The sequence below is a fragment of the Gambusia affinis genome, linkage group LG13 (genome assembly GCF_019740435.1).
Source record: "Gambusia affinis linkage group LG13, SWU_Gaff_1.0, whole genome shotgun sequence".
NCBI lineage: Eukaryota > Metazoa > Chordata > Actinopteri > Cyprinodontiformes > Poeciliidae > Gambusia > Gambusia affinis.
The window spans coordinates 18,282,224-18,295,217 of NC_057880.1; the positions used below are offsets into that span (position 1 = coordinate 18,282,224).

General features: G+C 36.3%; 1 protein-coding gene across 1 annotated transcript; it reads left to right on the forward strand.

The window, feature by feature from the left end:
* Nucleotides 1-1,381: 1,381 nt before the first annotated feature.
* sft2d1 (SFT2 domain containing 1) lies at nt 1,382-12,362 on the forward strand. Its single transcript, XM_044137197.1, has 8 exons — nt 1,382-1,800; nt 2,321-2,407; nt 3,913-3,998; nt 5,824-5,905; nt 6,198-6,233; nt 6,328-6,386; nt 8,636-8,665; nt 11,648-12,362. Exons 1-8 carry the CDS (start codon nt 1,735-1,737, stop codon nt 11,685-11,687), a joined length of 486 nt encoding a protein of 161 aa, XP_043993132.1. The 5' UTR covers nt 1,382-1,734; the 3' UTR covers nt 11,688-12,362.
* Nucleotides 12,363-12,994: the final 632 nt, after the last annotated feature.

Genomic DNA, 12,994 nt, shown 5'->3' on the forward strand with positions numbered 1-12,994 from the left:
CAAGAGTTATGTTGACAAAAAATATATTTAGAAAAAAAACTAAAATAAGGGCAAAGAGCTGAATGTATTAGAGAAAGAAAGAAAGAGAGAGAGAGAGAGAGAACGGGAATGAGAGAGACAGGTAAAGAGAGGGAGAGAGAAAATGTGGGGAAATAAATTCTAGGCTTGTTTTCACTGTGTAACTTAACATTTTACTCAATTAGTTTGGACATTTGACTGCTATCTGGACAATTTTTTCTTTTGAATGACAATTTATGTTAAATTTGCTTTCCATTATTAAGCTCCTCTACATTCCATTTTGCTCCCCAAGCAAGAATTATTCATTTTTGTTTTCACTTTATTTACTCAGTGGGTTTACAAGAAGACAGGAATGTATATGCGATTTCCCATGCGCCCCCAAATGAACCATAAGTGTTCATGTTGGAAGTCTTGGCCTTGAGCGCATGTGCCAATCTCAAATCTGCCCTTCCATAATTTTTTGTGGCCCCCTAGAATTTAAAGGGACATTTTGCAGAACGTAACTTGCCTTACTTCCACTCTTGGGAATACAGCCGATCAGTATCAAGAAAGAAAAAAAAAAAAGATCGGCTGCCTTGTAAACATCAGCAAATATTGTAAGAAATAGGATTCCACCTAGATATCTCAGCTGCCCAAGCTGCATTTTTAATATACTTTACATATGCTGTACAAAAAAACATCAGTCAATACGAAATATCCATGAATACTGAACCATAAAGTCTATCGAAAAGAAAAACAAATTGTCTAGTTTATTGGCATGAAATCAGAACTCATGATTACAAAAATAGGAGTGCAAAGTTTATTTGACTGCTTTCATCAGCTGTTAATGTCAAGTAAACACACAATCATCTTGCCATACACATGACTTCTAAGAATGGATTATCTGTTGAGGAAAACATAAGTAACAAGATTTCATTCAAGCACTTATTAAATATTTAAAGACACAAAATTAGCTGAGAGGATTTAGCATGTATGTGAATGCATGTTTACATATAGGTAGTTATTTTAGGGTCACATAGTTATTTTAGCGTATTAAAGATATACGTTTTCAATAGGAAATTGAAATTCTGGATTACGCTAAATCCAGAATTTACAAACTGTCAGTAAACGCCATAGAAGATTATCCGTCGGTGGTGCTTTATTTTCGTAACATCTCCAGTAGATGGCGACAATGGAAAAGGAGAACACAGTTTTGTCAACTGTCATATAATTTAGTGAAAAGTGAAACTTTTTCATGTTAAAATGTGTGACGTCTCCCTGCATTTTTTTAGTATGTGACAATGGGATTTTTTTTTTATATATATAACAGTAGGTTATGCAGGGTCAACAAAATGTCACTACATTATCTAAACAGTTTTCGACGAAGCTGAAAAAACCTTCCGCTAATTCATCTTCAGAAAGTTTTTCAACACCGTTTTTCTCCCCGGCACAATGAAAAAGCAGCAGCAAACAGCTCTGAGGAAGTGTAGTTTAGTTGCTGTAAGCGTCTGGTCCGGGGTCTGTTAGCAAAATACCTCTTTGCGGAACAAGTCTCATAATGACTGTCTTTAAACTGATCCCCGGTCAGCTATTTGAGGAGACGTTCAGGAAGCCAGGAAGCGTGTAATGCTACTGATGTCAGCGATAGTAGTCATTACGTACTGACGGACAGTGTTTAGTTTGGACAATAGGACGTGAATATATCTCCTAACAGGTTTACATATTTGAGTTTTAGCGATGGATAAGCTTCGACGTGTATTGAGCGGCCGGGAGGATAATGAAGAACTGGGGCTAACTGCACAGGTCAGCTGCTAATGCTAACTCCGTTCAGAAAGTATAGTTTCCTGTCTCAGACAGCACATTTAAATTTGCGTTATCAACACTGCATTTCTTAGAATTTAGTTTTCTTATTGTTTGCGGTTTATGAATTTAAGAGCCAATGCTCTCCTTTTAGTCGTTAGTTATACGTGTTTCCCACATTATTTGTATGCCATATTGCTTTTAAATTAGCTTCCATGTTCTTGTTAGCTCTACTTGCTAACTGTTTCGTTTGCACTTTTGCATGCTTTCACATTTAAGAGGATACAAGGTAAGTTGCTGCTTGGTTTCACTTTGATCCCAGCTAAAGTTTTACTTTACAACCTGTACATTTGCTCATGTATTTTTGCTTTGACTTTTATTGAAAAACAGCGCCGCTGTGTGCTCTGTAGCTGTAAAAATGCTTGGCTTCAGCCAACAAGACATGAATATCCGTGCAAAGCCTGCGGTTCTCACTGTAGGTCATTACTTTTGTCGTGTGACATCCTCCCATTGTTCTCACCAGGTTCTTGATGCCAGCTCTCTCAGCTTCAGCACTAGGGTGAAATGGTTTGCCATATTATTTGCTGGAGGCATCCTGTGCTCCATACTCGTGAGTGTCTCTGCAGCTCTGAGAGGAAACACAGAGAATGCACACAATCTTTATGTTCCTGTTCTTTTTGTTTCACTGTAAACTAAAATCAGCTAAAATGGCAATTGTTTACTAATCATTGCATTGGAGATTGTCACACCAGGAACTAATACTTAAAATACATTGACATAATCAGTTGGTGCATGTGGTTCATAATAGAGGAAGTCTGGTATTACACACTTAATTGTGATAATTCACATTGACTCCAAAAGCAGCTGTTTGCTGTTGAAACTGCAAGCTTCAATGGATTTTATGACAGATGAATCTGTGATAGTTTCTCATAGTTAGTGCATTGTTTCTCACATACTTTTACACTTTGTTTTCTGTTCAACCCTCTTTACTCTGATACCACTAAATACATATCTAAAGTAACAAATACCTTAGTGATATAATTATTAGATAGAGCTAACCCATAAACCAGGTTTGCAGCTTTCCACAAGCCATATTCATAGCAAATTCAAAGGTGCTCTGGTCAAAGAGACCAACTGTTTACTTTTTGACCTACATGCTGTATGTGACAGAAAACTAACGTTGCACTTCACCCTGAATGCTAGCCTGGTTTCTCTGTTTTTTCTTCAGCAGAGAAACAAGGCTACTCATAGCTGATGGAAGCATGGATGTTTCTAAGTAGTGGGCAATGCTAGAAGATCCAGATGTTTTGAGACTTGGACAGTGGCTCATCTTTCAACCTTAAACATACAGCCAGAGTTATGTTAAAATGGCCCAATCAAAGCCCAAACCCAAATCTAGCTGACATTTTGACTTGAAACTTTATATTCATGTGAGTTGTCTATCCGGTCTGACTGGGCTAATAATTATGCTGAGACGGTCGGGCCAAAATTTCTGTCTCTACATGCTCAATGCAAGAAACATCCCAAAAGATTTGCAGCTGCAATTGCAATAAAATGTGGCTATATAAAATATTCATTTATAAGAACTGACAAATGTTTGTCACACACTGAAGAAAAAAGTGAAAATTTAGGTAAAATCCATGACAATGTGACCGTAAGGTAAAAGTGAAGACGCATGAATACTTTTGCTGGACACTATAATAGCTTAATATATTTTTAATTTAGTAAGATCTAAACTTACTGCACAAACCTTGAAGGAAATTGAACATTAAGTTTGTGCTTAGTTGCTCTGTTTTCCTTGTTTTCATTATGGATAGTTGTCCATTAGATATCTACATAATAACAAATATAAACACTTCAATACCAATCTTTTGTTTTTCTGTCACTAGAGGGAGCCAGCCATGCTGCTATGAATTAATAAAACACACCAAACATTTTTTAACTTAGTTACATTCTTACAACGTTTCCAAAAAGTTATAATCTAATTATTAATTGTTGATTCAGCAGTATGACTGTGTTCTTTTGTCTTTGACCTCTAATGAATGTGTGAGGATGTTATTCTCTGCAGCTCGCGCATATTTTTCTACTGTTTTTTTTTTTCTTTTTTTTTTCCAGGGCTCAGCACTGCTCTTCCTTCCTGGTGCCGGCATCAAGCTTTTTGCTGTCTTCTACACACTTGGAAATATTGCAGCGTTGTCCAGGTAAGGCGCTGTAGGTAATGGAGCATATCAATTTAAAAGTATGACTTGTTTCACTTAATGACAAGTTTAGCCATTTTATTTGCTCAGATTTTATCCATGGTAGGGATGGAAAAAAAACTTGAAAGTAAGTTTTTTTTCATCCCATCAGACTTTGAGTTTAAAGTGCACGTATGGTAAAGTTTACAGTGAAATTACTACTTTAAATTCTTTCTCTTTTAATAAAATATGTTTATAAAAGTCCTCTTTTGTGTCTAGAAAAATAGATCAAGAAAAACACTTCCTCTCATTTGAGCAAACCCCATTTATGGCTGAATGTCTGAGTCCTTTTTACAGTCAGCCGTAGATTTCGGCGACGACAGATTTCCTTTCTGTCAGTAAGCAGGAGCAGCATGTGCGTGGACATCGTGTCTCTGTCACACTGAACAGTTGGAGTAACGAGGGAAAGACAGCAGCAGACCCTCTCTTCTGATCAGTCTACACAGTCTACGTCAACATGCTCTTAATGTCTCATCTAACAGATGTGACACCCAAGTGATTCCTGCTACCCACTCAGCTGTGCCTCTCCAGTTGGGAAAGCCTTCATCTATTTAACTACACTGACGTAAAACATCCATCATGTGCAAGGCGGCTCTAACTGCGTCATCGTGCTGATGGACAGGAAGCGCTGAACCCATAATTACCACAGCATGTTGAGTTAAATTGAACCCTTTGGACAAACCATTTAATGTTAGTCATACTGATAGTGTGTTTATTTTAGAGTAGTTCTCCTGTTGTGGAGTATTCTCAGCTCTTGGAAAGAGAAATTTGAGTTATCTCTGTGCTTAATTGGAATGAGACATTTTTACACCTGAACCACTTTTATATTCTTTCAGTCAAGAATCGAGTCCAGTTGAGAAAATACTTTTTTCCAACAACAAGCTCCTGCAGGCATGGACTTAAAGTTAATTGTTCTTTTGGATATCACCTTTAAAGAAAAAAAACTTTTTCAACCATTGATTGGATTTTTATAACCTAGTTAACTTTTTGGAAACACGACTTAAGAGCTACCCTAAACAATAAGAGTATTCTGGAAAATTCTGATTGATGCTGAATTAGAAAAATAAGTGGTTTTTATTGTTTGTCTTTTATTTACAGTACAGATCAAAGGTTTGGACACACTTTCTCATTGAATTCAATGAGAATGTGTGTCCAAACCTTTGGTCTGTACTGTATATATAATTATGGGTCCTTTTTAAAAAAATTCTAAAATCCTTTATTTAATACAAAGCAAAAACTTCAGATATAAATGTAAAATTATGTAATTTCACCTTAAGCTACAAATCTTAATATGTTCATAAAAGTCCCCATAAAAGATTAAATTGTTTATAGTAAGCATCTCACTTGCGCTGAGTTTGGCTTGCTTTTTCTATTTTGATATGCCTTGTTGATCTTTCGATGATAACTTGTTTGCTTGAGGCTCCAGTAAATCTTGTGTGGACTATTAATTAAGATAAGGGCAGCCAATTTTAGTGTCATTCACCGTCTTTTGCAAAGTTTTTTTTTGTGTTTTGATAGGAATTACAATTTATTGTAACAAATGGTATATTCCAATTTATGAGGTGTCATACATCCCAAAACTGACAGTATTTTCAGATTTAAAGTAGTGGTAAATACTTTTTGTCACTTCTATCATTATTGCAATAAATACAACAAGATATGATAAAAGTTTAAATTGGTAAGATGTGTGCTGCCTTATTTCGGCAAATTAAAAAGTAAACCATACACAATGTACCTTTAAATTATTGTGCTTCCTATTAACTACAGACATGTCTCTTTTATTTTAAAGCACCTGTTTCTTGATGGGACCATTAAAACAACTGAAGAGGATGTTTGAACCAACAAGACTCATAGCAACCATTGTTATGCTGGTAAATATCCACTTTTGCTCTTCGATTTTTATCCAATAAAATCAAATAAAATGAATATGTTTCAGTATATTGACACTATCTTACAATAATATCCAGTTTGTGTTTAGTAGGTCAAAGTTTATTAATGGTTTGGTGGTTGTTATCTTGTGATCTTTTTTGAAACAGTTAAACATTTGCTGTAGCAAATAACATCTATTTTACTGCTTTCTCTTAGTAAATTTTGTGTGTTGAAGTTTACTTTTCCTGTAAATGTGACAACAGTGATGATTTTTTTGTATTCTCCTCCCACCAGCTCTGCTTTGTCTTAACACTTTGTGCAGCGTTTTGGGTGAGAGTTCAGCAGATTCAGAGCCAAAGAAAACGTACAGATCTTTTTATTTCTCTCACTGAAACTGTTGTTCTTACACATTTATGTTTTACAGTGGCATAAAAATGTGCTGGCAATCCTCTTCTCTATTCTGCAGTTTTTGGCAATGACCTGGTAAGACTGACCTTCAATTTGGTCTCAGCTGTTTCTTATCAGAACAAACTTTGCTCTGTCTGAGTTTACTTGAACTAAATGTCCAAAACTTTAGTTTAAGCCGTGAAATTTTCCAGCCGTCCATCCATATAGTTTATCATTTCTGCCTATTCTGTCTCTAAAAACAGAATAGAAATTAATTTGTGAACTTTAGGGTTTAGTATTAATCTGTTTATCTTAAAATAAAAAAAACACAATGCACTCTAGCAACTTGATTCTGGGAAAGTATGGATTCTTTAAAATAGGTAAGATCTTTGCCATAAGGTCAAAAAAAGTGATTTCCTTTGTACATATTTTTTATTTTTCACAACTGAAGTTTTAATTTTAGAGAAATATATCGAGAATGAGTACAAAATGCATGCTCCTCTTTGCAGAGTGGTTTTAATTTAGCCACATTGGAGGGGATTTGAATATGAACATCCTGTTTAAGGTCATGACACATCATCCTAATCAATACAAGTTCATTAGTCTTTAAAACTATTTATTAATTTCTTTTGAAGCATTCAGATGTAAGCTGTAAGATTGAGACAGGATGTTTCACCATTTATGATGATATTGGAACCTACTTCATGTTGTCAAATTGGTTCTAAATAAGTAATCTGATTACTTTTTCACATAAATCCTGCCTGGTTTGGTTATTGTGATGTAACAGAAGTTGATCAGAAATTATGAAAAGACACAAAAACAAAAACAGAAGCAAAACCTTCCTACAACAATGCAGATTTATATTTACTGCAGCTACATATTGATGTGATATGTGCTAAATAAATGTCTGATTTAAGAACATTAAGCATTTAAAATGTTGGAATTAAGAAGATTTTTCACCAATAGTTTAACAATCAGTGTGACTCCAGTAGCTCACAGCTACAAATGCTTCAGCCCAACCTGCATCTCCTACCTTCATCTCCTGTCAGCATATCTCCTCAGATTTGTTGCCATGGCACCCACAAGTCACACATATTGTGCTTGGCGAGCTCCCACACAGACACTCAGACATTTGTGTGACCGTTGTTTTGTAAGAAGTCACCACTGACCCTCAGAAAAGTGGGTAAAGTCCATTTGTCAGGCTGGGAACTGAACTTAATTCATGACTGAGTCAGAAGCTTGAGAGCAATTCAGCAAAAGGAGCTGCTAAAGAAAAAATCTTTCTTTGTTTTTCTTTTGTTACAGGTTAAATATTTACTTAACAAGACCGGTTAAGAAGCCGTCCAGTCTTTGGTTGATTATTTTATCATTTGCTCACATATTTAGAGGCTTAATATAAAAGCTTAAGATTAAAATAAGAGCTCAAATGATGGCTGCAGTGGAATCTGTCAAACACTTAATGCAGTGATTATGGTAAATCATATGACACCACATTTTATTGATCATTGTTCTCTGAAAAGAGTTAACTAACTGCTAAATCTAATACTTTATTTTATTTTTTTTTACATTTGGGTTTGTAACGCACTACTTTTTAACCCTTAAAGTTTTTCATGGTTTCTTTGATTGAACTGCAGGTATATATATTTGGTTGGAGAATTTTGTGCTACAAACTGATGAATAATTTTGAAGTTATTGAGCATTTTTGTCAGCTGGCCAGTTTGCTGCGTATCCTATATGGTTTGTAATGAACTTCATAGCGTTTAAGCAATTTCCGTCTTCTTGCCATTCTTTGGCAAAGGACAGATTTGTGGATTGTCTGACCAGCAAAGTGGTCATTGTTCTCTTGTCTACCTTTTTAATTAATCCTTGAGGACTGAATCTATATGCAAACCTTTTTTATTCAGACTTCTGCTAATATGTATCATTTTCCCTCCCATTTACAATCTTACTTTACTTTGTATTGGTGTTACTTAAAATCCAAACCAATTGCGTTGAAGTTTATGGCTGTAAAGTGTCACAATGTTACAAAATTAACAGGGTGTGAATACTTTTGCGATGCTTTATGATTAAATAAAGATTTCTTCTATTAATAGTTTGCTACAAACTACATTGCAAGGACCTGTTTTATTGAGGCTGAGCAACTTATAAAAGTTACATTTTAGATTTAAGTCCTTATTTTAAAATCCCAAGCAGACTCCAGAATGTCAGGAAAATAAAACTAATACTAGTTTATTAGATACATTCTGTAAAAATGGATTTGCTACTTAATATAATCAAAATAAATTTTCAGTATAAAGTGCTTCAATAACTATAATCATAATTATGTCCTGTTTTTGTGTTTTCAGGTATAGCATCTCTTACATTCCTTTCGCCAGGTAAGACCAGTGCTCCGTCTGCATGTGACCTTTCATAATGTCAATATTAATGTTTTCCTTCCTGAACGCTCCTCAAATGTTAAAAATAAGCCTCCCACTCACGTCATTTGATTGAAATCTTGTCAGATGCAACATGGATATTCTCCAATGATTGCGCACACAACAAATGGGAGGAATTTGCTTAGAGTCGTCTTTGAAAACATGTTTTTATTTACCACTGTTTGCTTCCACCATATGGCTCTAATCCAGCCCACTATAGCCAGTGTGACCAGTCTGTCAAACAAATGGCAGCTGTTTGTTTCTTTGTCTTTCTAGGTATTAGGCCTGGAATGTTAATATGTTCCTAATATCAAAATAAATTGATTTTTAGTGGCGTAAAGCTCTTTCTGACAGATTTGACAAATATTTTTCTTCAGTTCAGCTTTTATGGGTGTAATGAGCTTAGGGTAAGCTCTCGAGGGTTAACGCTCGATGCAAATTTTTGATTAGACGTAGTCTGGATTTAAGTCCTTGTTTTTGCTTTTCTTTTGGATAACTTAAAGGATTCTCAGTGTAAAAATGCATTTTATTCTTCCAGTTTAAAACTGGCCATATGTCGTTCTTTCTGAGTGCGCCGAGCAGAAGGTGTGATGTCGTTTTGTCAGTCCAGCTGTAAGCGGGGTTACGTCTCATTTGGTGAGCAGTCTGGATCCCCCATCCCCATTAGGTGCCTTGTGTGTTTGGGTGACCCCTATAATCTCTCCTGACAGCTGAGAGACATCATGTAACCACCCTGAGCTCCCCCTCCCCCAACACAAACGTAACAAAACAAAACCAAGACAAAGGAGCCGCAGCAGCCTCCTGAAAAGCAGATTCATTTGAAGAAATACATATTTATTTGTTAGTTATTTAAATCCTTGTGATCAGTTTTTGTTATTTGTCAGCCTTTTTTTCCCCCTCCCTAAGCTGCTTACGGTAATCCATTTTTCATTTAATTTTGATTCGATCACTTGGCTTTTTGTCATCCTCACTGTTGTTGTAGAGCAGCAGAATGCACTGATCTCCTTTGAGTGCCTATTAAACCTTTACATTCCCGTCTCTGGTCCCGCGAACCCATACCTGTCGAGACTCTGCACCACATGGCCAATATGCTTGATCCCTTAATGTGTTTTACCTTGTTACCTTGAATAACCTCTAAGGTTTATAGATGGAGGCACTTAAACCTGCTGCATGTGCACTTCCTATAGTCTTGTTAGGCTGCTGTTGCTCGACTCAACTTGTAGAGGACAGAATTAGATTTGATCATTTTTCAAGAGTGGAAAGCTGAGCAAATTGAAAAGAATTTTCTGATTTTATTCATTATTCTAGTGTGTGAAAAACAGAAAATCTGAATTTCTGAGGGTCATGAAAGCAGGAGTCCTCAACTTCAGTCCTCCTCTCATCCAACAAACCTGAATCTAAAGGCTGAATTACCTCCTTGATGTGTTAGGAAGTTTTCCAAAGGCCTGGTCATTAACCGTTCATTTGATTAAGGTGTGTCGGAGCAGGAGAGCATCTAAATGTTTCAGGACAGTGGCATTCAAAAACTGGAGTTGCAAAATCCCCCAAAGCAATCAAATTTAAATCGCAAACATAATGGAAAAATAGTTTTGTAATGTAAATGTTGGACTCAGACTCTGTTTGTTTAGATAGCAAACTCTAAAACCAAACTTTAAAATTTGACTTTGTGAATATGAAGTTAAGCTCTGACATCCTGGGAAGCTGTAGAGTGTAATGATTTAAGTAATTTTATCCCCATAACTTATGAAAATGCTTGATCTCAATGAAAAGTATATCAGTAAACTTTTAAGTTCACACAGTAAACGTGTCAAAGATCACAAACTGAGGTTTAAATCATCTAAATCAAAGCAAAACTCGAGTCGCAAAAAATTGTTTTCTAAATATACGCTACATGAAGTGTTAAATTATGAAAGCCAACAAAAGTAAACTAAAACTTATTTCTAGTTTCAGATTTTAGAATAAAATAATTCCTCTATTACTAAAACACATGGAAGATGAGGCGAGGGTTTTCTATAAATATGGAAAATAAAGAAAGATAGGTTGCATAGTTTGAAGCTAGTTGCTTTTAAAAGCTTGTTTTAGACATTAATGTGGATTTTCATAAATATTTAAAATTTCCAGTTGAAACTGTTCTTTACAAATTAGTGCTTACCAATCTTTGCATTATTATTTCCTTATAAATACATTATTTGAAAATGCCCCCAAAGCAACATTATTGTTGATGGCAGTAATTACTGGGACAATTTATTGTCCAGCAAATTTGATGTAGTGACAGGTCTATGTTTAGTATATATATATATTTATTTTGAAATAGAGTTAAATTAAATGCCAAAACAACATTTACATATCAGTTTTCAGATGTTACTGAACATCTCAACATTTAAGTCGCTACTGTTAAGCTGAGATGTGTCTATTTATAGAGATCTAAAATTAGCTTCAGTTGCTTAAAAATAGTGAAACCATGATGGCTGAGCGCTGCTGTAAAGAGCCGTGGGTTAAGAACAGCTCCATGTTGAAGCAATCCACTGGTTTCCTCTCGACCCCTGAACCCTCCAGGTGGCGCCTGGAGGGTTCCCCTTGATGGCGTTTTACAGCTTGGTCAGGTGAAGTCTGCATAGCAACACACTGATAGGAAAAGCAAAGAGGCAGGAGATGGATTTGGCAACAACGCGTGGTTGCCATGGTGAGGCTCCCACATTGCATCACCATTCAATATGGCGCACCTGGAGCTGGGGAGAACCCCACGACTGAGAGCGTGGAGTTCCTCCCCGTCAAAACATGCTAACTTATTCATGACGAACCGTACCTGAAATGCTGGTGGAAAAGGATGTTAGTCTCATGGAGATGAACTCAGTTGATTTGTTTATTCAGGTTATTATTTCAGAAAAAAGTGATGTTTTAAACATGTATTCCTGCTGTTTCTGTGTGATTTGTTTTTTGCAGAGATGCAGTGATGAAGTGCTTCACTACCTGCCTGAATTAAAGCTCTGGATGCTGCGGTTTCCACGAAAGCTGGCCCCAAAACGCAAAGCAGTTGTTAAATATGTCTGTACACTATTCGGTTTCACTTTTCACCTCTTTCTGCCTCATACTGTGAATTCTTGCCTTTCACCTTTAGCTAGAGGTGTTGCAATTTAACTATAATGTAACTGTAAATCATCTTTTTTCTCCAATCATGCCTAATGCCTAATATATTTAAGAAAAGGGGATTCTGTGAGATTCTTATGCTTTCTAAAGTTTTTATGCAAATCATATGCAGGAAAATTATTCGTATTATGCACAACAAACTGTAACAATGGCGCCTTAACACCTTGATGAAATAACTGTATTTATACCAAACATACATTTTCGATTATTGTAAGCTTTCTGTTTTCGTTTTTCTGAATATTTAAAGTGATGTTAAAGCCTCTTAGAAGAAGTTAGAAGCATTTTCTTGGATGTTTGGTGCTGATGGTTTTTTTTTGGGGGGGGGTTTGAGTCAATGCTTTACTGATTATGCACTGAGATGTATAGTACCTACATCTCTATAAAAGATTTCCTTTTTTTCTCAGCTGCTAATGAGATTTGTAAATGCTGCCTTTTTCTCTTGTCTACTGGTCTTAAGTGTGTGCATTCTAACACGCTGCACCCCCAACTAATAAATGTCGTTAAAGAAACACTTTTTCTCTGCTTTCAGATGTGATTTCCTGCCATATGCAGCGATGACCCAGTTAATTACGCTTCCCTGAGCATTGTGATTTTGACATGACCTAATAACCCAACTCCCTCTGTTGCGTTGGCATGTAGCCTTTGAGGATGTGGTTGCCATGACAACCTCCTCTGAAGGATGCGGTGCCTCTGCCTACCCCCATTTCTTTTTTTTTTTTCTTTTTTTAGAGCAGATGTTCACATTATGCCGATGTGGGTTTTTGTTAAATGGGAATCCTTTGGACCAACAGTTTCTTCAGCTCAACACGACGAAGACGCCGTCTTCTCCAGATACATCCGATTCTTCACTTCATTCCTTTTTCTCGTTCTGTAATCCCCCACACGGCCGCTAACGGTTTGCATTCAGGCAATCTCTCATTTGGCAGGGATCCACTAAAATCCGTCATTGTGATTTCAGGGATGAAATGATTATTCTACGTTGGGTGTCTTTGCGATTGTTTTCATCTGCCTGCTATTTTTGGATTGTTGTAAAGTTCGAGGTTGAAGGGGGCGAAGCGTTCTGACCTCCGCAATCTGCTTCAGGCCCAGCTGTTTCCTCCAGTTTTTAATCTGCGGTTATGTCAGAGATGAGGGAGCCCACAC

Coding starts and splice junctions, on each gene's coding strand:
- sft2d1 (XM_044137197.1), top strand. CDS start 1,735: ATGGATAAGCTTCGACGTGTATTGAGCGGCCGGGAGGATAATGAAGAA. Junction 3,999..5,823: donor AATATTGCAGCGTTGTCCAG/GTAAGGCGCTGT, acceptor TTTATTTTAAAG/CACCTGTTTCTTGATGGGAC. Junction 5,906..6,197: donor TAGCAACCATTGTTATGCTG/GTAAATATCCAC, acceptor TCCTCCCACCAG/CTCTGCTTTGTCTTAACACT.